This window comes from Dipodomys spectabilis, unplaced genomic scaffold, assembly GCF_019054845.1.
Source record: "Dipodomys spectabilis isolate Male_0828 unplaced genomic scaffold, ASM1905484v1 ptg000097l, whole genome shotgun sequence".
In the NCBI taxonomy this organism is placed as follows: Eukaryota; Metazoa; Chordata; class Mammalia; order Rodentia; family Heteromyidae; genus Dipodomys; species Dipodomys spectabilis.
In genome coordinates, this window is record NW_024870774.1 from 4886597 (window position 1) to 4909235 (window position 22639).

At 39.5% G+C, this 22639-nt stretch overlaps 1 pseudogene and 2 gene segments (V, D, J or C); all 3 read right to left on the bottom strand.

Moving 5' to 3' along the window:
- Nucleotides 1–1862: 1862 nt before the first annotated feature.
- Nucleotides 1863–2462, bottom strand: LOC122113449. The segment is given in 2 exon segments: nt 1863–2259; nt 2363–2462. Coding segments are annotated over 2 exon segments (360 nt in total).
- A 5090-nt stretch (nt 2463–7552) lies between these two features.
- LOC122113435 lies at nt 7553–8189 on the bottom strand. The segment is given in 2 exon segments: nt 7553–7899; nt 8078–8189. Coding segments are annotated over 2 exon segments (459 nt in total).
- A 2883-nt stretch (nt 8190–11072) lies between these two features.
- LOC122113436 lies at nt 11073–12481 on the bottom strand (annotated as a pseudogene).
- Nucleotides 12482–22639: the final 10158 nt, after the last annotated feature.

A 22639-nucleotide genomic window follows, 5' to 3' on the forward strand; every position in this document is an offset into this window, starting at 1 on the left:
TTTGTTTCCCCTTTCCATCCCTTCCCAGCCTCCCCCCGCCCCCTCCCATTCCCCCCCAATCCACCCCCCCCCCCACACACACACCAAAGTTGTAAACTTCATTTTCAACATATGGTAGGCAGGCATTCAGGTACATGACTAGGCTTTTTTGTCAGTGGTTATATTTGGAATCCTCCTACTTTATGACTGAGAGACCAAAAATAAGTTTAGCAGTAATTTAAGACAAAACTAAAACATTTGTCTTACTTTCCAGTAACAGTTAGATCCTGCACCAAGGCAAGGTAACAGTAGAATTATTAAGGGATCAGGCTTCCCTGACCAGTCCAGGAAATTGGGCAGTCTCTCCCCCAACTCTGTCAAGAAAACAGTTAGGACAAGACATAATTCAGCATTTCTGTGGTTAGCCCCACTTATCCATCCAATGATGTATGATTTAACCTATCCTGTAACCACTAAGCTAGAAAGTTCCTGCCCTTACTGGAAATGATCATACCCCTAACCAATGAGCTTGACATCCTTCCCACTGCTACATAAAAACACTGCTGAACATGTGGTCGGGGCTCACATCTCTGACCCACTGCATCGGCAACGATTGTGAGTCCAAGCTTTAACTTGCAAATAAGCGACTCTGCTGTCACTTACATTGATCTTGGTCTCTGGTGGTCTTCGGGGGGTCTTGAGTTCGAGTCTATCAATGATTTCTACTGTTCCTGACATGATGGTATGCACTTATGTGCCCAGATTCTTCCACTGAGATAGAGTCCCTGAACATTTCTGTGTTGGCTGGCCTCTACCTCTTATGCTCCATTCTCAGGCTCCTGCATGTAAAAATATGGGATAGGTTCTGGCAGGGGTGGTATAGCCAAGAATGCCTCTTGCCTTCTATGAGTTTAAAATCCCAAGGGAGACATCACACACACACACACACACACACACACACACACACACACACACACACACACGCACACACACACACACACAGAAAAAAAGAGAGAGAGAGAGAGAGAGAAGAGAGAAGCACATACATATACAAAATAACTTGAAAATTAGAATTGGAGATCTGGAAAGTTCTTCTCCTTTCTTTCACTTTTCCCCCTCCTCTTTCTCTTTCTTTCTCTTTTTCTATCTCTCCTCTCTCCCTTCCTTCCTTCCTTCCTTCCTTCCTTCCTTCCTTCCTCCTTTCTTTCTTTCTTTCTTTCTTTCTTTCCTTTCTTTCTTTCCTTCCTTCCTTCTTTCTTTCTTTCTTTCTGTCTTTCTTTCTTCTTTTTCTTTCTCTTTCTCTCCCTCCCTCCTTCCCTTCCTCTTTCTGTGCCTTCCTCTCTCTCTGGGATGTTAATGTCACATAATAGCAGAGAAGAGGGATTTCTTGGACTCTGTCTTTTCTTACCAAGTACCTTTCCACCTGCATGTCCTGAGCAAGAGCATGGGACTGCCCCTCAGGATATGATCTTGAAACGTTCCTACTGCAGTGTCCCATGAGTGGCTCCATGAAACATAGGGCTGGTGAGGAGTTGTGATGAGCTCTTAGAAGCATGGACCAGAAAGAAGCAATGCCAAATTCAATTGTGTTGTCTGTAGAAGACAGAATAGATTCTGTATACCTCATTCAGTTTATTAATGCCTGCATGAAGATCACAAAATACCTGGATATATGAAATAGCTCACTTTGATGATTTGTCCCATGTCATGGGAAATGTTGGCTGGGATTTCCTCTTCCTTGGGAAGGAGAGGGGCCTTTTGGACTGAGCATTGACACTTCTGGAGATCACAAGCTTGTGACAGTCATCCTATCTTGCCTCAGAGTGATTCATAACCTCCTAGGAGTCTATGAATTCCATCTGAGTTTGGATCCCATTGTGGAGGAAGCTACATCAACTCTTCCTGGGGAGAGTTTTCTCTTCCCAGGACTGTGCCTATCAGCACCCTGGTTTGTGAACAGCTGAACCTACAGCTTTCTCACTGTGTCTCCCAGAGCGCAGTAGTACACAGCTGAGTCTGACAGCTGGAGTGAAGATTTCTGCAGGTGGAAGCTGTTGTCACTCTTAACAAGTGTTGCCTGGAAACCCCGGTTCTCTGACCTCGGACTTTGTGTTGAACTCTTCAGGAGTAGCTGAGGGGCTTTATTGAGATATTGTACATACCAGAAAATAAAGGCAATTGAGTAAGTGCTCTGGTAAGTACAGTTGAGGATCAGAGGTGCCCCTTCTGTGAAAGTAACCAAGCCTTCTGTCTGGGTCACTGAGTCTCCACTGCTCCTCCCTGAAAAAATAAGTAACATTGTTATATGAGGAAAAAGGCTAAATATTATCATAATTGTAGGACAAGAACATATTGTTAATATGTAGGATAAACTATTACTTACTGTACATTAAAAGGATCACAAGAACTGAGCAGGTGACAGAAAGCATGTTGTTAGAAGGAAATGATTCTTGCTTCTTGTGATACACCCAGTCGTACAGAGCTCTTTTCTAGGATTGTATTGAAACTCCTCAATCATGAATAAGACCTTCTTTCTGCACATCACTCTGACTTGTGACCACAAAGGGAGTAGGGGTGTTATACCACCTGAATGCAAATGCGACCTACATTTGAGAGTGCAGCGCCTTCTGATGGTTTTCTGGAAAACTGCAAGACAGTATGTCTGACCCTGATTTTTTTTTAGGTTAAATTCTTTTTTTTTTTAATTTTTATTTATTTTTTATTGTGAAAATACTGTACAGAGGGGTTACAATTACATGGGCAAGATAATGAGTACATTTCTTATCAAGCATTGTAGCCTCCTCCTTTGTTTCCCCTTCCCATCCCTTCCCAGCCTCCCTCCCTCCCCCACCCAATCCTCCCCTCCCCCACACCAAATTTGTAAAGTTCGTTTTCGACATGACAACTTGTATTTCTCATTGTTGCAACGAGTCCACCTGTATTCTTATTTAAACGACTTGTTTTGCCCCTTCCCTTCAACAAATTATACGGACATATAGTGAAAGCAAGGGTTATACTGTGGGGGAGGGACATACAAAGCAACAAAGAAATAATCTTATAAATGTGTTAGAAACAAATGCATGAAAGAAAAAAACCATTTGAATACATATCTTAGGGTTCATTTTCCTAACATCACCCTGTCTGCCCTTTTCTGCTTGACTCATACATATACTAGAAGAGGCAATCCAAAAATTCATAGGGAACAATAAAAGACCCCTATAGCAAAAACGCTCCTCAATGGAAAGAATACTGATGGAGGAATATCAATAACAAATTTCAAACTCTACTATAAAGCCATAGTAATCAAAACAGCTTGGTACTGGCACAAGAACAGACCTCATGACCCTGATTTTTTTATTTCAGTGGACTCCCTTATGAATGGGAGGTAAGTCCCAAGGCCTCCCATCAATGCCAGAAACCACTAGTAGTACTGGACTCTATGTATGATATGTTTTACCACACAAATACATATATATGTAGACATACACATAAGATTTACTTATAAAGTTAGGCATTTTGTTACAACATATTGCTGTCTACCAGGACACATGCTATATTCAAATCACCCACAGAGTAGAACATTTTCCATCTGACTAAGCACTCACTATGATCTGCAGCAGTAAGTTTTTCAGTGAGAGTTACAACCAAAAGAACTGGCACATATTTACTTGACAAACTACTTAGCAAGGTCTAGTGATACAGCTCAATGATGGACCACCTATCAAAATATGCAAGGCCCTGAGTTTGATTCCCCATCTCCACGAAAACAAATAAAACAAAGAGTAAACAGTGACTAAAGGGTAGCTAGTTGTGCCCCATGGACATTTTGTACAGGGATGGTTCTCTCCTGAGTGGCAGAGTATAGGGGTGCAAGATTTCACTACAATGCAGAGGGGCATGACACTGAAAACTCATAAACTTTTTATTTCTGGAACTTTCTGTGTAATACTTTTGTATTTTAATTGACGGCAGGTGATTAAAAACCATGTAAAGCAAAGCATCCAATGCAGGAACTGCTATAAGACAGCTCAAGGGGAAGGTATATGCAGAAGGAAAACAGAATCAAATTTCAAGAAGAAAGCCATGGATATGTGCTTTACATATTTACAAGTGTACATAGGATGCTATGCAATTATTCAGAAATTCATTAGCCATGCAATTAACCCAACTCCATAAGATCTGCTCACACCAGGCACACCAAGACTTTTCTACTGGAGACCTCCAAGACTCAGTCACCTCTTGAGAAAAGCCAATCATCTATCCCTGGGTAGTGCCATGGGAGTTGTTTATCTCTAAAAAGCTCTGTCTCCCACCAGGACCACACTAGGGATCAAGCCTCATCACAGGCCTTAATAGGTCAGACCCCCATTCAAACCACAGCAATGCTTATGTTTCTTAAATGTTGTAATACAGAAAAAACTAACTCCAGTTGCCTGAAGGGTGAGAAAAGTCACATTACACAAAGAATCAAAGCCAATAATAACAATTAACTTTTAAACAAAAACAATGCAGGACAGGACATAACTAAATGACTAAAAGAAAAATATTTTAAATGGATCATGTTTTAAAGGTAAAACTATAAAACTCTTTTGGTGTTTTGTGTGGAATAAAATATGTGACAGCAGTAACACTAAGGTGGAGGAATATGGTAAGTTCCCTTTGACCTAGATCAATTCTGCATTAGAGATACTATGAGGAAGGTCAGGGTCTCAGTGATGTGGATATAGGAATGATTCAGGAAGAAGGATCACTAGGAAGCAGCAGGATCTGGATCCTGACTGACATTATCAATCATCTTATTCACATTGGGTGGAATATGTCTTTGCTATGTTGCAGGTTGTAATGGTTTCATAACCTCAACCAATAAGCTCCTTGAACTACATCTCCTGGGTTTGGTCCTGATCTCCTGTAATAAGTATGTTGTCTGGGAAGACATCAGTAAACAAAACAGAAAAACCTTTATGGACACCAAATTCAAGGGAGTGAGATGAAGCTGTTAATTCATATAGTGAAGTAAAGAGATCTAATTTGAATAAAAATTTAAGTTAAAATGACTATAATCATTGTATGTCTAAACAGAAGGCTAGATCTCAGCACCAGAGGATCTAGTGTTCTCAGATATTCCTATTTTTGGGGGGGGGTCCGGTGTGGGGCCTGAACTATGGGCCTAGGCGCTGTCCCTCAGCTCTTCAGCTCAAGGCTAGTGCTCTACCACTTGAGCCCCAGAGCCACTTCTGGCTTTTTTCTTTTTGCTTATGTGGTGCTGAGAAATTGAACCCAGGGCGTCATGCATGCAAGCCAAGCACTCTACCACTGAGCCACCTTCCCAGTCCCATTTTCCTATTTTTTGTACACCTTATTCTGAGAAATGTGTGTGTGTGTGTGTAAACAAGAAGTCAACTTTGGAAAACACCATGGGTATTGGTGGCCATTGCACCTGTTATTTTTGCCCTGACCCTTTCTTACTTTCAAACTGGCCTGAACCAGAGAAACAGAGTAAGGGAGACTCAACAGCTCTGGAAAAATTCTTACCTTAAAAATATCAATTTGGGACTGAGAAGGTGGCTCAGTGGTAGAATGCTTGCCTTGCATTCATGAGGCCCTGGGTTCGATTCCTTAGCACCACATAAGCAGAAGCAGCACTGTGGCTCAAGTGGTAGAGCACTAGACTTGAGCTGAAGAGTTGAGGGACAGCGCCCAGGCCCAGAGTTCAGGCAAAAAAAAAAAATCAATTTGTAGGCTGTAATTTAATTCACTTAGGCTACTCAGAGACATTGTTAAGCATTGGAATTCCATTAAGATGTTCTAGCCTTCCTCAGGTGGACAGAGCAGGATCGGTGGTCTCAGGCAGGGATGAATCTTCACTGTCTTGGGCTGCTGGAGGTAAGTATCACAGTGGGAACAAAGAGAGTTGGCACTCTAATTTTGGTAAAAAAAAAAAAGTGGGTTATATGAGACATAAATCTACCAGGTCACATGACATTTCTTATTCAATACTATTAATAAGGACATGACCTATCATGCAGAAAGAGTTAAGATTCCAAGAACATGTTTCCCGACAGAAACCTTAAAACCCAAGAGGGTATATAATGATCTGTTACAGTCAACCTAGATTAATCTACTCGGCAAAGCTCTCATTCTGAAGAGAAGAAGAACAAACCTTCAATATTAACCAAAAGCAAGAATAAGTCTTTATTCTCTAGATCAAATCCTTCCTTTGGTGCCTATGCTGTTTTATACCCTTTCTCTAGGAAACCAGAATCACTGTGCTCCCATGTCAGCTGGGTCAGGGGCTCCTGTGGTCGATGCTCCCCATATCTTCATGCTACACTTAGTATGGCTTAGGAAAGGAATTCCAAGACCTACTCAGACCTTACACCAGTACACCAATTTAGATCCACTCTGATTTTTTATCTTTTCCATATCACATTTTTTGCTTTAATTTGTGTCTTTTACTAATCCAGACCTGGTTGCAACTGAGAGTACAGCTAAGTTTTAAACTTTTAATAAAATAACTTAAGACTAAAAATCTCTTTCAAAGTAGATTGTTATTGGGTGTCTAGTCCTAGATAGATTTGAAGATTGCAGTTCAAAGCCAGCCCAGGAAAGGTGAGTCCACAAAACTCTTCAGAAGCAGAGCTGTGACTCCAGTAAGAGCACTAGGTGTGAATGCACAGGTCCTGAGTTTAAGCCCCAGTGCTGGCACAAAAAAAGCAAAGTAGAGTATTATGAAGCCTTTATCTCATTTGCATTTCTGTTTTGCTATTACATTCCTCTTGAAATGAATGAACATCTTGAAAAGCTTAATGGAAAAAAGCAAGGCATGTTAATCACTGAAAGAGAATATCTATTATCATATTACATTTACTTTTATACATAAAAGTATCAAAAACTATGGTTAGTAAGAATGTGGTATTAGAATGGGTTAGACATCAAGATGGATGGACAAAGTTGGTGTACATTTATGCTTGTCAATAACACCTCATTTTTTTAAAAAAAGAAGATAGAGAAGCAGGCATAACGTACACTGCTTATGGAAACAGTTTCATAGAGCTTTCATATGCACCTTCTTGTCAAGACATATGCATTAATTGTGTGAAACTTTTGTACATATTTTGAAAGTTTAGAATTGAAAGAAAAAACTGGAAAACATGTCAACTGTAGAATTTTAGACAGGTTTCTTTATAGGATCGTGTGCATGTGTGCACACAATTTGAGGCTAGATTCTTCAATACAAGCTGGGCACAGCCTGAAAGCATTTGTTCCATCCAGGCCTTCAGTCTATTGGATCTGTCCTGCCCACCTTTAGAGGAGCTTTTCACACTGTGCAGAGTGCTAATCACCTATGGAAATAGCTTCACACACACATAGAAATGTGCATTACAAATTGAGACATCAATCTACTCAGACTGATAGTCAAAGTTAACATGACAGAGAACAGTATTCTGTCTTTAATTTCAGGCTCAAGTATTTTCACAATGATAAGAAAGTAAAATAATCAACCCCTACCTGCTATTACTCTTAGCTGCCATCACATCTAGGGAACAGATTGCTCTGTGCTACAGCTCAGGCCTTACTGGGGCCCCCATAGGTTTGTGTGCAGACTGCAGGTGTTGGGGGAGCACTGTGCACTCACTGCACAGAGGTAGGTGGCCGAGTCACTGAACTGGGAGCCTCTAATGTGCAGGGAAAGATAAAGGCTGGCTCTGTTGAGATGCACTGTGAATCTTCCCTCGTGTTTATCACCATTGGAGTATGTAGACATCAGCAGCTCAGGTCCCTTCCCAGAATACTGTCTGTACCACATGAAGTTCTGAGAACCACTGTTCTTATAAGTGCAGTTGAGAGAGACAGTGTATTCCTCTGGAACACTGAGGGACTCAGGATGCTGCTCCACCTCCATTTGTTGGCTGTTCACCCCTGTGCAGAAAGACAAAGGTCAGCCAAAGACAATGGTTGAATAGTGGATGCTTTCTCTACAGGCCTCTTACCCTCTCTCATTGACTAGTGAGCACTTTCGTGTTTCTCCTCGCAGACCTGAAATATAAAACAACTACCAACACTGGACTTCATATCCCCATAAAAATGTTAAACTCACAGTTCATGTGAAGCCACAGAATCACTAGTAAGACACTCAGGGATCTCATCATTCTTTCCCTTGGATTCACTGAGGACTCAGAGAATAAACTGTAAAGGAAAATGTGTCTCATTGAGATATTCTCAGTACTGTGCTTTTGGAAACATAAAAAGACTTTTACCAATCAGAAAAACAAGCTTCTTTTCTTCACCCCCCCCCCCCACTTCAGCAACAAGCTCCTCCCAGCATCCCCTTCACATGCAGTCACTCCCCACCACACAGTGCACTTGAGAAGGTCCCTTGGGATCCTTGAGAAGATGCTGCCCTCTAATGGTTTCTCAATAATGACTAAAGAATTATTCAGCATCCAGACCCATTTTATGTGAACCTTTGAAAGTAAACCCCATGTTTTAGTGTATAGTAATTGTGCTATGGCTTTCCCTATGGTATTGCCAATGGGCATATATTATATTTTAGTTGGATGAACTTTTTACATTTTTCTCTCTGCCTATCCCCCTTTCCTACTACTGTTTGACAACTCTGTTTCTTTATGCCTTCATCATGCATGAATGCTTATATTTCACTATATTATTCACCATCTTTTATTATCTTTTACTCTCTCTCTCCCAGTTGTTCTTGTGAGACAATCCCACAGGAATAATTATGTTATATATAGATTATGTATAGAGATAATAGATAGATAGACAGATAGATAGATTAGATAGAAAATTTTGGTGCCAGTCCTGGGGCTTGGACTCAGAACCTGTGCACTGTCCTTGAGGTATTTTTGCTCAAGGCTAGCACTCTACCACTTGAGCCACAGCTCAACTTCTGAATTTTTTCTTGGAAATTGGAGACATGAGGCTCACAGACTTGTCTTGCCTAGGCTGGCTTTGAACTAACATCTGAAGATATTATCCTCCTGAGTAGCTAGAATAACAGGTATGAGCCACCTATATCTGGTTTGAAGTGATTTTAAGAGGGAGGACGGGAGGGAGAATGACAGAAAAAATGAGTTTGAGAAGGGTACAATGAATGTTTGTATGAAATTCTCAGAAGGAAAATCCATGTAGAACTAGTATTTGCTAACAAAATGTGAAAAGATAAGATTAACACTAACTTTTTAACAGTAAAAGACTAACACATTTTTACAAACACTAACATTCAAGTTAAATAAATATTTGAGACACAACTGCTGAATATTATTGTGTGAAAATTATTGTTGGATCTAAACTTCTTGAGTATCAAGAGTATGTAGAATAGGCATGAGCCACTTTATCTGTTTACTTAGTGGTTCTTTTTTATGTTTTTTATTGCAAAAATGCTGTACAGAGGAGTTACAGTTACATGAACAAGGTAATGAGTACTGTTCTATTGAGTACTGTTGCCTCCTCATTTGTTTTCCCGCTACCATCCCTTCCCTCCCACCTCCACAACTATCCTCCCCCAACCCCCTGCCCAAAGTTGTAAAGTTCATTTTCAATATAGTATTTTGTACATCTCGGTGTTACAATGGGTCAACCTGTACCCCTATTTAGCGTTTTGTTTTTTTCCTTCCCCTTCCCGAATTAGAGAAGTGTATATACAAGACTCAGGGCACCAAAATCAAATACAGTGAAAATGGGTTATACCATGGGGGAGGAACTTACAAAGCAACCAAAAAATCACATGATACATTAAAAATACGTTAGAAACAATACCAAGAAAAAAAAAGATATTTGTATCCCTATCTTGGTTTTCATTCCGCTTGACATCATTTTATATGTACATAGCTTTTGGCCTTTTCTGCTTGACCTACATATGTACTAGTTATTGCAAATAAGGGAAACCATGGGATCTATGTTTCTTTGTGCCCAGCTTACTTCACTTCACTTAATATAATTTTCCCAAGTATTTCCATTTCCTCACAAATGGGGCAATGCCATTCTTTCCGATGGAGGCATAGAATTCATATAAATGTGTGTGTGTGTGTGTGTGTGTGTGTGTGTGTGTGTGTGTGACATTTTCTTGATCTACTCATCTATTAAAGGACATCTGGGTTGGTTCCATATCTTAGCTATGGTAAATAATGCTGCAACAAATATAGATGTGCTGGTAGCTAGCCTTGGTATGGTATTGTTTTTGATCATTTGGGTAAATGTCCAAAAGTAGGATTTCAGGGTCATAGGGGAGTTCTCTGTGGAGTCTTTTTAAAAAAAATATTATTATTATTATTATGGAAATACCATACAGAGGGGTTAAAATTACATGGGCAAGATAGTGAGTACATTTCTTATCAAGCATTGTTGCCTCCTCCTTTGTTTCCCCATACCAGCCCTTCCCTTCTCCACTCCCCCACCCCCACACCCCCCACCACCACTCCCCCAGCCCACACTCTGCCAAAGTTGTAAAGTTCGTTTTTCCAAGTAAGGTCTTATACATCTCATTGTTGTAATGAGTCCACCTGTAATCCTATTTAAACAGTTTGTTTTTTCCCTTCCCCTCTAGAAATTATATCAACATCAAATACAGTGAAAGCAAGGCGTATACCCTGGTGAAAGTACATACAAAGCAACAAAGAAATCATCTTATAAATACGTTGGAAACAATCACAAGGAAGATAAAAGAACATTTGAATCCTTACCTTGGGGTTCATTTCACCTAACATCAACTTGTCTGACAGTTTCTCTTTGTCTCAGACATATACTAGTTATTGCAAATAAGGAAAACAATGGGACCTATATTTCTTCTTTTTACATGAAAAGTAAATATTTATTACTGGAGAAGAGAAAAATGTACACAGAAAGTCTGTATTCTTTCTGTTCAAGCACTGGTTGTAAAATAAGGTCCAAATGCCAACTTTGAAGATATTTACAAGAATAACTTTTTCTGAATACATAACCATTTCCTGTGAGGTGGACTTTTTAAAATACAAAGTCTATACTGAAAACTAACTACAGTTTCTAAGAAGATTAGAGGAAGTAGTAACAGAAGATGTATTACATTTTACTGTTAAATATAAAAGGGATACAGTGATGTGATTCTTAAATGTTTAATTGCTTGATTTGAACAGAGTAATGAAAAAAATCAAGACAGACTGGCTTTAAGACTTTTTGTATTCAATTCTTTCTACTTTCACATCATCTCCAATTAGCTGGTGGATGTATGTGACCACTGTGGAAGCCTGGATGTCCATCAGCACAAACGATGGAATAATATATGTGTCCAAGGCATTATATGCCTCAGTGGCAGAACCTGGGTTAATGTAGAATTTATTTTCATGTTCAAATGCTTCAAATTTATGAGTGTGTCCTGAGATAAGAATGTCCTCATCGAACTGCCTCTGCAGCAGGGCCAGGCTGGCCATGTCTCCCTACCAAATGACCTGATCTCCGTGGATCAAACCTATTTTGGGCTGTCCCCCGGTCACAAATTTCTGTTCCAGGTAATTCAGGTTCTCATCGAAGTCTCCGCTCAGGATACAGAAGTCACCAGCCAGTCTTGAGATAGTCATAACTCTCTTTGGTGCAAAGGTTTCCAGTGCAGAGAATGTGCTGTATCTCTCCCAGTGCCAGCAGTTTTTGGAAATTAGCTGGGAAACTGTTGCACCGGTGAGGGATATGCAGATCTCCTAACACCAACACCAACTTGGCATACAAAGAGTAATCTTCACTCTACGGAAATTCTCTTCAGATATGGATTGAAGTACAGTTATTGTGGGAAGCATCCTGTCATGCTGCTTTGCCAGCACCGCAGCCCTCTTCCTCTAACTTGACCTGTATTTCTTTGGGCCTGGCTTACTTTACTTAATATGATTTTTTCCAATTCTTTCCATTTCCTAACAAATAGGTCAATGCCATTCTTTCTGATGGAGGCATAGAATTCCACTGTGTATATATACCACATTTTCTTGATCCATTCATCTACTGAGAGGCATCTGGGTTGGTTCCATATCTTAGCTATGGTAAATGATGCTGCAATAAACATAGTTGTGCTGGTAGCTTTACTATGATCTTGTTTGTGATCATTTGGGTAAATGCCCAAAAGTGGGATTGCTGGGTAATAGGGGAGCTCTATGTGGAGTCTTTTGAGGAACCTCTATACTGCTTTCAAAGTGGTTGAACAAATTTACACTCCCACCAACAATGTAGTGAGATTCCCTTCTGTCCACATCCACTCTAGCATCTGTTGTTATTAGAGTTCTTGATTATAGCCATTCTTACTGGGGTGAGGTGATATCTCATTGTTGTTTTGATTTGCATTTCTTTTATGGCTAGAGAGGTTGAACATTTCTTCATGTGTCTATTGGGCATCCTTCTTTCCTCTTCAGAGAAGTTTCTCTTTAAGTCTTTAGCCCACTTATTTATTGGGCAGTTGTTTCTTTGGAGATTTGTTTTTGGGAATACCTGGATATTTGAAATAGTTCACTTTGATGATTTCATCCATGTCATGGGAAATGTTGGCTGGGATTTCCTCTTCCTTGGGAAGGAGAGGGGCCTTTTGAACTGAGCATTGACACTTCTGGAGATCACAAGCTTGTGACAGTCATCCTATCTTGCCTCAGAGTGATTCATAAACTCCTAAGAGGCTATGAATTCCACCTGAGATTGGATCTCATTCTGGAGGATGCTACATCAACTTTGCCTAGAGAGAATTTTCTCCCCCCAGGACTGTGCCTATCAGCACCCTGGTTTAGGAACAGCTGAACCTACAGATTTCTCACTGTGTCTCCCAGAGCGCAGAGGTACAGAGCTGAGTCTGACAGCTGGAGTGAAGATTTCTGAAGGTGGAAGGAGTTGTTACTCTTAACAAGAGTTGCCTGGAAACCCCGGTTCTCTGACTTCGGACTTTGTGTTGAACTCTTCAGAAGTAGCTGAGGGGCTTTATTGAGATATTGGACATACCAGAAAATAAAGACATTTGAGTAAGTGCTCTGGTAAGTACAGTTGAGGATCAGAGGTGTCCCCTCTCTGAAAGTAACCAAGCCTTCTATCTGGGTCACTGAGTCTCCACTGGTCCTCCCTGAAAAGATAAGTAACATTGTTATATGAAGAAAAAGGCTAAATATTATCAAGATTTTAGGACAAGGACATATTGTTAATATATAGGATAAAATGTTACTTACTGCACACTAAAAGGATCACAAGAACAGAGAAGGTGACAGAAAGCATGTTGTTAGAAGGAAATGATTCTTGCTCCTTGTGATACACCCAGTCATACAGAGCTCTTTTCTACCAGGATTGTATTGAAACTCCTCACTCATGAATAAGACCTTCTTTCTGCACATCACTCTGACTTGTGACCACAAAGGGAGTAGGGGTGTTATACCACCTGAATGCAAATGCGACCTACATTTGAGAGTGCAGCGCCATCTGGTGGTTTTCTGGAAAACTGCAAGACAGTATGGCTGACCCTGATTTTTTTTTTTAGGTTAAATTCTTTTTTTTTTTTAATTTTTATTTATTTTTTATTGTGAAAATACTGTACAGAGGGGTTACAATTACATGGGCAAGATAATGAGTACATTTCTTATCAAGCATTGTAGCCCCCTCCTTTGTTTCCCCTTCCCATCCCTTCCTAGCCTATCCCCCCCATCCTCCACCCAATCCTCCCCTCCCCCACACCAAAGTTGTAAAGTTCGTTTTCGACATGACAACTTGTACTTCTCATTGTTGCAATAGGTCCACCTGTATTCTTATTTAAACGACTTGTTTTTCCCCTTCCTTTCCACAAATTATACCAACATCAAGTACAGTGAAAGCAGGGGTTATACTGTGGGGGAGGGACATACAAAGCAACAAAGAAATAATCTTATAAATGCGTTAGAAACAAATGCATGAAAGAAAAAACCATTTGAATACATATCTTAGGGTTCATTTTCCTAACATCACCTTGTCTGCCCTTTTCTGCTCGACTCATACATATACTAGAAGAGGCAATCCAAAAATTCATATGGAGCAATAAAAGACCCCAATAGCAAAAATGCTCCTCAATGGAAAGAACACTGATGGAGGAATATCAATACCAAATTTCAAACTCTACTATAAAGGCATAATAATCCAAACAGCTTGGTACTGGCACAAGAACAGACCTCATGACCCTGATTTTTTTATTTCAGTGGACTCCCTTATGAATGGGAGGTAAGTTCCAAGGCCTCCCATCAATGCCAGAAACCACTAGTAGTACTGTACTCTATGTATGATATGTTTTACCACACAAATGCATATATATGTAGACATACACATAAGATTTACTTATAAAGTTAGGTATTTTGTTACAACACGTTGCTGTCTACCAGTACACATGCTATATTCAAATCACCCATAGAGTAGAACATTTTCCATCTGACTAAGCACCCACTATGATCTGTAGCAGTAAGCTTTTCAGTGAGAGTTGCAACCAAAAGAACTGGCACATACTTACTTGACAAACTATTTAGCAAGGTCTAGTGATACAGTTCAATGATGGACCACCTATCAAAATATGCAAGGCCCTGAGTTTGATTCCCCATCTCCACAAAAACAAATAAAACAAAGAGTAAACAGTGACTAAAGGGTAGCTAGTTGTGCCCCATGGACATTTTGTACAGGGATGGTTCTCTCCTGAGTGGCAGAGCACAGGGGTGCAAGATTTCACTACAATGCAGAGTGGCATGACACTGAAAACTCATAAACTTTTTATTTCTGGAACTTTCTGTGTATTTTAATTGATGGCAGGTGATTAAAAACCATGTAAAGCAAAACATCCAATGCAGGAACTGCTATAAGACAGCTCAAGGGGAAGGTACATGCAGAAGGAAAACAGAATCAAATTTCAAGAAGAAAGCCATGGATATGTGCTTTACATATTTACAAGTGTACATAGGATGCTATGCAATTATTCAGAAATTCATTAACCATGCAGTTAACCCAACTCCATAAGATCTGCTCACACCAGGCTCGCCAAGACTTCTCCACTCGAGACCTCCACGACTCAGCCACCTCTTGAGAAAAACCAATCATCTATCCATGGGGCAGTGCCTTGGGGAGTTGTTTATCTCTAAAAAGCTCTGTCTCCCATCAGGACCACACTAGGGATCAAGCACTGCTTATGTTGCTTAAATGTTTTAATACAGAAAAAACTAACTGCAGTTGCCTGAAGGGTGAGAAAAGTCATATTACACAAAGAATCAATTAACTTTTAAACAAAAACAATGCAGGGCAGAACACAACTAAATGACTAAAAGAAAACTATTTTAAATGGATCATGGTTTAAAGGCAAAACTATAAAACTCTTTTGGTGTTGTATGTTGAATAAAATATGTGACAGCAATAGCACTAATTTGGAGGAATATGGTAAGTTCCTTTTGACCAATATGAGATGGCAGAAAGATTTTAAAATCAGGCTGTGATTAGTTAAATATGTATTCTACAAACCATTCCTTCCCAAAGTTAATGGCCTCAGAACTGCATGTATGGTCCAGAGGAAAACTCCAAGGACTAGAGAAATGTAGAGGGCTATCAGTTAATAAAAATATTTATAAAGTCCACTAACGACTACACATCACATATCACATAGGCGCTGAAAATCTTCAACAGCTTTGTGCTTATGATAGTGAAAAAGACAAATGATGCTTCATCCCTTACACACATAGTTGCTATAGGTCAAGCTTCATGAGAAAAGGCTACATTTGGATGGCAAAAGTCTGAGCATATTGAACTTAGGACATGTAGGTGAACTTGCTCAAGTAACACAGTTCTAGTATTTCTTTTGGAAGCCCAGTTCTATGTGCTCAACTTTACTAGCCAGGCTTTCTTTACTCTAGAGGTTCTAATATTTGTCTCCTGGCTATATATTTCACTAAGGAGTCTAGGAATCTGTTAAAGATGTTGTCTACTCTGTGTCTGCTGGCCTGTTTTATCAACTTCCTTTTAATATTTGTGTTAGTAAAACAAAGACCTGCATATGTAAATGGGCAGTTTTCATGGCTTATTGTTTTAAGTAATGTTTTGACTTAATACAAGGCATGCTGGTAGAGAGGAAGTAGTTCTCTGCTACCTGCCTGGATTTTATTACTGTTGCTTATATAGGTCTTTATAGGCTATGCTATTCCTGTAAACAATATGACCATTACTAAAATTAGAATGTTAGTAATAATCCAATCATGACTAAAATTATGACTAAAATCATGACTAAATCCAATATGGACAACTATTATAAGATACCTTGAGGAAAAGTGTATGCAGAAAGAAAATAGAATGTGATTCTATAGAAAATGGCCTGAACATAAGAATAATCTTCAGAGGATAGATGTTCACTCTAGTAGCCTTGTCACCAGTTAAAAAGCATTTACACTGTTTAACTCAATAAAATTTATGTGGTGCTTTGTATTAATATTGAACAATTGTTCAGAAGCTATGATTAAATGACTAGAAATTCATTGTACCTGGAGATGTTGAGGTGCCAGGAGAGACTAAATGACTTTACATGCAGCACAAATGGTTGAGATCATCTCCAGGATTGGGAGGGACAGAAATGAAAAATTTAGATAGCAGAAGATGGTGGGAGCTTCCCAATTTTATTCTTGAAATAGACTGTGTATGCTAAAGTACAAAGTCAGGATAAGTGGCACATAAGAGCCACATCAAGAAATTCACCTGCAACATGATTTCACTGAAGTGAAATCCTCTGGGAACAGAGGTGACCAATGCTGTGTCTTGTATGAGGGCAAGTTGCACTTTGGGAAATGAGATAGATTATGGGGAGGGGACCTTGGGAACAGAGAAGCAGTTTAAATGCTCTCACAAGAAACCACATGTGAGGTGCTGGTCTCAACTGAGGACAGCCTCAACAGGTGACAAGAACAAGTTCAGTCCCACCTCATTACATACTGCACTCTTGGCACTGGGAGCAGAGCATCTTGGTGAAGATGTACAGAAGTAGCCACGCCCTTTACTGAAGGATTGTATTTACATAGCATCTCTAAATGAGGGCACAGCATCAGAGGCACTGGGGATAATAAGGATGATGTGAAATGTCTTCTCAGACGAAGATAATAAGATACATAGGACAAGATTTGAAACTTTACTGAAGTATAATGTATATTCAGAGAAATGCATAAAGCCTTAGTGCAGAACTTGTGAATTTTCATAAATTAACTCACCCATGTAACCAGCATGCTGATAATAAAGCTAAGCATTACCAACATCCTATAATCTTTGTTTGTTTTAACTCCTAGCCCCATCTCTCTATGGAAATAACTTCTGTACCCAGTCTCATAATTTATAACTTGATAGAAGAGTTTTATCTATTTTTAATGTCTTTTCTATCTGACACTTTCACTTTATAATGTTTGTGAAATATATTCCACATTGAGTATACATAAAGTTTATTAACCTTTGTTGCTTCGTTGTACCCCATTTTCATAAGTTAAAGGTCCTCAAAACTGCCAGTGGGCACCTGGGTTGTTCTTTCCATTTTAAAACCTATAATTATTGATACAATAAATATCTTCACTGTATACATTTTATATCCATAGAGTAACTGTTACATATTATTGAGAATATGCCTAGAAGCAGAATTTCTGGGCCATGGGGAATATATACACTCACATTTAATAGATACTGACAAATGGTTTTAAAACTATCAATTCACATTCGCTGTAGCATTACATGTAAATACTTTTGGCCTTATGTTTCATCAACATTTGAGGTTGATTGTATGTTTCATCGTAACCATGCTGTTCATGATATAGTTATAGATAAGAATTTTGTCAGACATACCACAATGTACCAAACAGCAAGTGCCACTCAGGGATAAAAAGTGATTGGGAAACTGAAAGAGGAAGCATATCATCTGCTGTGTCAGATCTTGGGAAACAAGGGTCGTGACTTTACAACTTCCAGAACCACAGTACATTTCCTAGATCTGCTTATAAATTATGAAATGGAAATATTTAGAGATTTAGGTATTTCTCAGACTCCCATGCACAGAAAAAGAATCCATTCCTCACCTGCTATGCCCCCTTTTTCTCTAGGATGTGAGTTCAGTCAGAACCTTAGCCTGCAGAGATGGAGAGAGGTCCTCTGTGTAGTCCCTGGAAGAGACTTGGATCTGTGAGGGACTTGGGAGCTCCTGTGCCCTATGGGCAGAAGGCAAGGAGGAGTCTGTGATCAGCAATGGGCATCACTTTCTCCTTACTTCCCAGACTGGCTTGTAAATTTCAAATCTAAGACAACTGTGTTTGAACCTGCGTATGGGATGGGACTGTTCTTTTCGCTGTTACCTCACTTTACAAATGAAAGGAATTGAATTAGTGACCTGTCCTGCTTTAAGGATATTGAAAATGTATTCATCCCTCTTTTCTGTTTATGTGGTACTGAGGAATCAAACCCAGGGCTTCATGAATGCTAGGCAAGCATTCTACCACTAAGCTGCATTCCCAACTCATTCTCTCTTAAGAGTTGAAAACTCTACAACATACAGAGATTTAGTGTCTCAAAACATCTAGTAGTTATATGCTTCTCAAGGGAAAGATGCTTGTTTTTATTGGGAAGCTTTGCGGGGTTGTTTCCTTCTAAAATACTGCAAACAAACCAGTTGAAGGTTGGCATGGATATTGATAGGGATTTGGAGCATTGCTTGTTGGTCTTCCAGCAAATATAAGAAATTTTGTCTTAAGTTACCTGGCCAGGGGATTAAAACAGCCTGCTGACCCTGAGAACAGCACCCACATGCTAACAGCTGTCTGTTTTGGTCTATTCGGGGCGTGTCAGGAGGGTGAATGTAGGCAGAGGGGCAGCTGATATGGGGCCATTTACCACACAGTTGAGTTTTAGGTAGTGACAGGATGCTGCATGGTTCAGGTGGTTTTGATTCTCCCTCTGAAAGCATGGCAAGGAGAGGTATATTGTTATGGAAAGAGTACAGGATTGAGAATGTGACACAGGCCCACTAAGCTCTACCTGTGTCTTAACAGTGAGTGGTGTGAACTGACTCTCTATTGTGTCAGGAGTCAAGCTCTAAACCTGGGTAATACTCTGTGTGTGTGTGTGTGTGTGTGTGTGTGTGTGTGTGTGTGTAAGTTTATATTTATATGTAATTTTATTTAATTCTTGAATCCACAAGCCATTTTACAAATGATAACACTAAGGCACTAACAGGTTAAAGAAGAGGTCAAAGGTCAGCAGATATCTGACAGGTTTCAAATTATTCAATTCTAGAAGTTCAATGAGCTATCCACTGCACAACAGAGCCTCTGCTATTCATTGGTAACACAAAACCAAACACTCTCCATTGGGTTTAGGACTAATGGGAGGTTTATCCTGCACTATGAAATGCCAGTTTGTCACTGACAATTTTTTGATTTGTTATCCATCTATGAGTTACACATTGTGTTTGGTATATATATATGTGTGTGTGTGTGTGTGTGTGTGTGTGTGTGTGTGTGTGTGTGTGTGTATGTGTGTGTGTGTGAGTGTGTGTGTGTGTGTATTGTCTTTTTAATCTGTCAGTTCCTCAGCAAGTTTCATTTTATTACTTTTGTTTATTGGCTTCTGGCAACATAGAAGGATACAAAATTAACACACAAAAACCAGTAGCTTTTCTGTACACCAACAATAATGAGAGGAAAATTGGTAAACACCCCTTTACAGTAGCTGCAAAAAATACCAGCGGGTACTAGTGGTTTATATTTGTAATCCTAGTTTTTTAGGAAGCTGAGATCAGGGGATCATGGTTTTAAGCCAGACCCAGCAAGAAAGTTCACAAGATTCCAATTTACCAGCAAAGAACCAGAAGTGAAGCTGTGATTCAAGTTGTAGAGTGTTAGCCTTGAACAAATAAGCTACCCAGGCTCTGAGTTCAAGTCCCAGTATGAGCACACAGAGACAAAGACACAGACACACACAGTACCACCTATAGGGATAAACTAACCAACAGGTAAAGTATCTCTAGAATAGAAGTTAGGGAATCATACTGGTTCAGGAACCTAGACAACTCTTCCACAGATTAGAACAGACTAGTTGATCTGCTAGGATTTCTATTTCATTTTGTTACTTGTTTATTTTGTTTCCCCCTTGTTTTGTTAGAATTCCAGTTTTGATTTTGAATTCATCTCTAAGCAAGGGATACTAGACCAGTTCTGCATTAATGACACTATGAAGAAGGTCAGGGTCTCAGTGATGGTGGATGTAGGAATGATTCATTTTAAAGGCCACTTAGACAGGAAGAAGGATCACTAGGAAGCAGCAGGACCTGGATCCTGACTGACATTATCTATCATCTTATTCACAGTGGATGGGATATGTCTTTGTTATGTTGCAGGTTGTAATGGTTTATTCATAACCCCAACCAATAAGCTCCTTGAACTACACCTCCTGGGTTTGGTCCTGATCTCCTGTAATAAGTATGTTGTCTGGGAAGACATCAGTTAACAAAACGGACAAGCCTTTATGGACACCAAACTCAAGGGAGTAAAATGAAGCTGTTAAATCATATAGTAAAGTAAAAAGATTTAATTTGAATAAAAATTTGAGTTAAAATGACTATAATCATTGTATGTCTAAGCAGAAGGCTAGATCTCAGCACCAGAGGATGTAGTGTTCTCAATTATTCCTATTTTTTTGTACATCTTATTCTGAGAAATGTGTGTGTGTGTGTGTGTGTGTGTGTGTGTGTGTGTGTGTGTAGACAAGAAGTCAACATTGGAAAACAATATGGGTGTTGGTGACCATTGCATCTGTGATTGTGGCCCTGACCCTTTCTTACTTTCAAACTGGCCTGAACCAGAGAAACAGAGTAAGGGAGACTCAACAGCTCTGGGAAAATTCTTACCTTAAAAAGGTAAGGCTTACATTAAAAAGGCTTGGAAGATGGCTCAGTGGTAGAATGCTTGCCTTGCATTCATGAGGCCCTCAGCACCACATAAGCAGAAAAAGCCGAATGTGGCACTGTGGCTCAAATGGTAGAGTGTTAGTTTTGAGCTGAAGAGCTGAGGGACAGCACCCAGGCCCAGAGTTCAGACCCCACAACCAGCAAAAAAAATAATCAATTTGATGACTATAATTTACTTCACTTAGGCTTGTCACAGACATTATTAAACACTGGAATTCCATTGAGATGCTCTAGCCTTCCACAGGTAGACAGAATGGAATCGGTGGTCTCAGGCAGGGATGAATCTTCACTGTCTCGGGCTGCTGGAGGTAAGTATTACAGTGGGAACAAAGGGAGCTGGCACTTTAATTTTGGTAAAAAAGTGAGTTATATGAGACTCATATATATAAAAATCTACAAGGTCACATGACATTTCTTATTCAATACTACGGTTAAGGACATGACCTATCATGCAGAAAGAGTTAAGATTCCAACAACATGTTTCTTGACAGAAACCTTAAAAGCCAAGAGGGTATGTAATGATCTGTTGCAGTCAACCTAGATTAATCTACTCAGCAAAGCTCTCATTCTGAAGTGAAGAAGAACAGACTTTCAGTATTAACCAAAAGCAAGAATAAGTCTTTATTCTCTAGATCAAACTCCTTCTTTTGGTGCCTATGCTGTTTTACACCCTTTCTCAAAAATCTTTCTCAAGGAAACCAGAATCACTGTGCTCCCCTGTCAGCTAGCCCCCATGTCAGGGGCTCTTTGTGTCTGTGGTCGATGCTCCGCACATCTCCATGCTACACTTTGTATGGTTCAGGAAAGGAATTCCAAGACCTACTCAGCCCTTACACCAATACACCAATTTAGATCCACTCTGATTTTTTATCTTTTCTATATCACATGTTTGCTTTAATTTGTGTCCTTTACTAATCCAGACCTGGTTGCAATTGAGAATACAGATAAATTTTAAACCTTTAATAATATAACTTGACCAAAATCTCTTTCAAAATAGAAAGTTATTGGGTTTCTAGTCCTAGATAGATTTGAAGATCACAGTTCAAAGCCAACCCAGGAAAGATGAGTCCACAAAACTCTCCAGAAGCAGAGCTGCGACTCCAGATAGAGCACTAGGTTTGAATGCACAGGTCCTGAGTTTAAGCCCCAGTACTGGCACAAAATAGGAAAGTAGAGTATTATGAAGCCTTTATCTCATTTGCATTTCTGTTTTGCTATTACATTCCTCTTGAAATGAATGAACATCTTGAAAAGCTTAATGGAAAAAAGCAAGGCATATTAATCACTGAAAGAGAATATCTATTATCATATTACATTTACTTTTATACATACAAGTATCAAAAACCATGGTTAGTAAGACTGTGGTATTAGACTGGATTAGACATCAAGATGGATGGACAAAGTTGGTGCACATTTTTGCTTGTCAATCACACCTCATTTTTTTTTAAAAAAAAGAAGATAGAGAATCAGGTATAATGTACACTGCTTATGGTAATAGTTTCATAGATCTTTCATACACACTTTCTTGTCAAGACATATGCTTTAATTGTGTGAACCTTTTGTGCATATATAGTTTAGAATTGAAAGAAAAAACTGGAAAACATGTCAACTGTAGAATTTTAGACAGGTTTCTTTATAGGATCGTGTGCATGTGTGCACACAATTTGAGGCTAGATTCTTCAATACAAGCTGGGCACAACCTGAAAGCATTTGTTCCATCCAGGCCTTCAG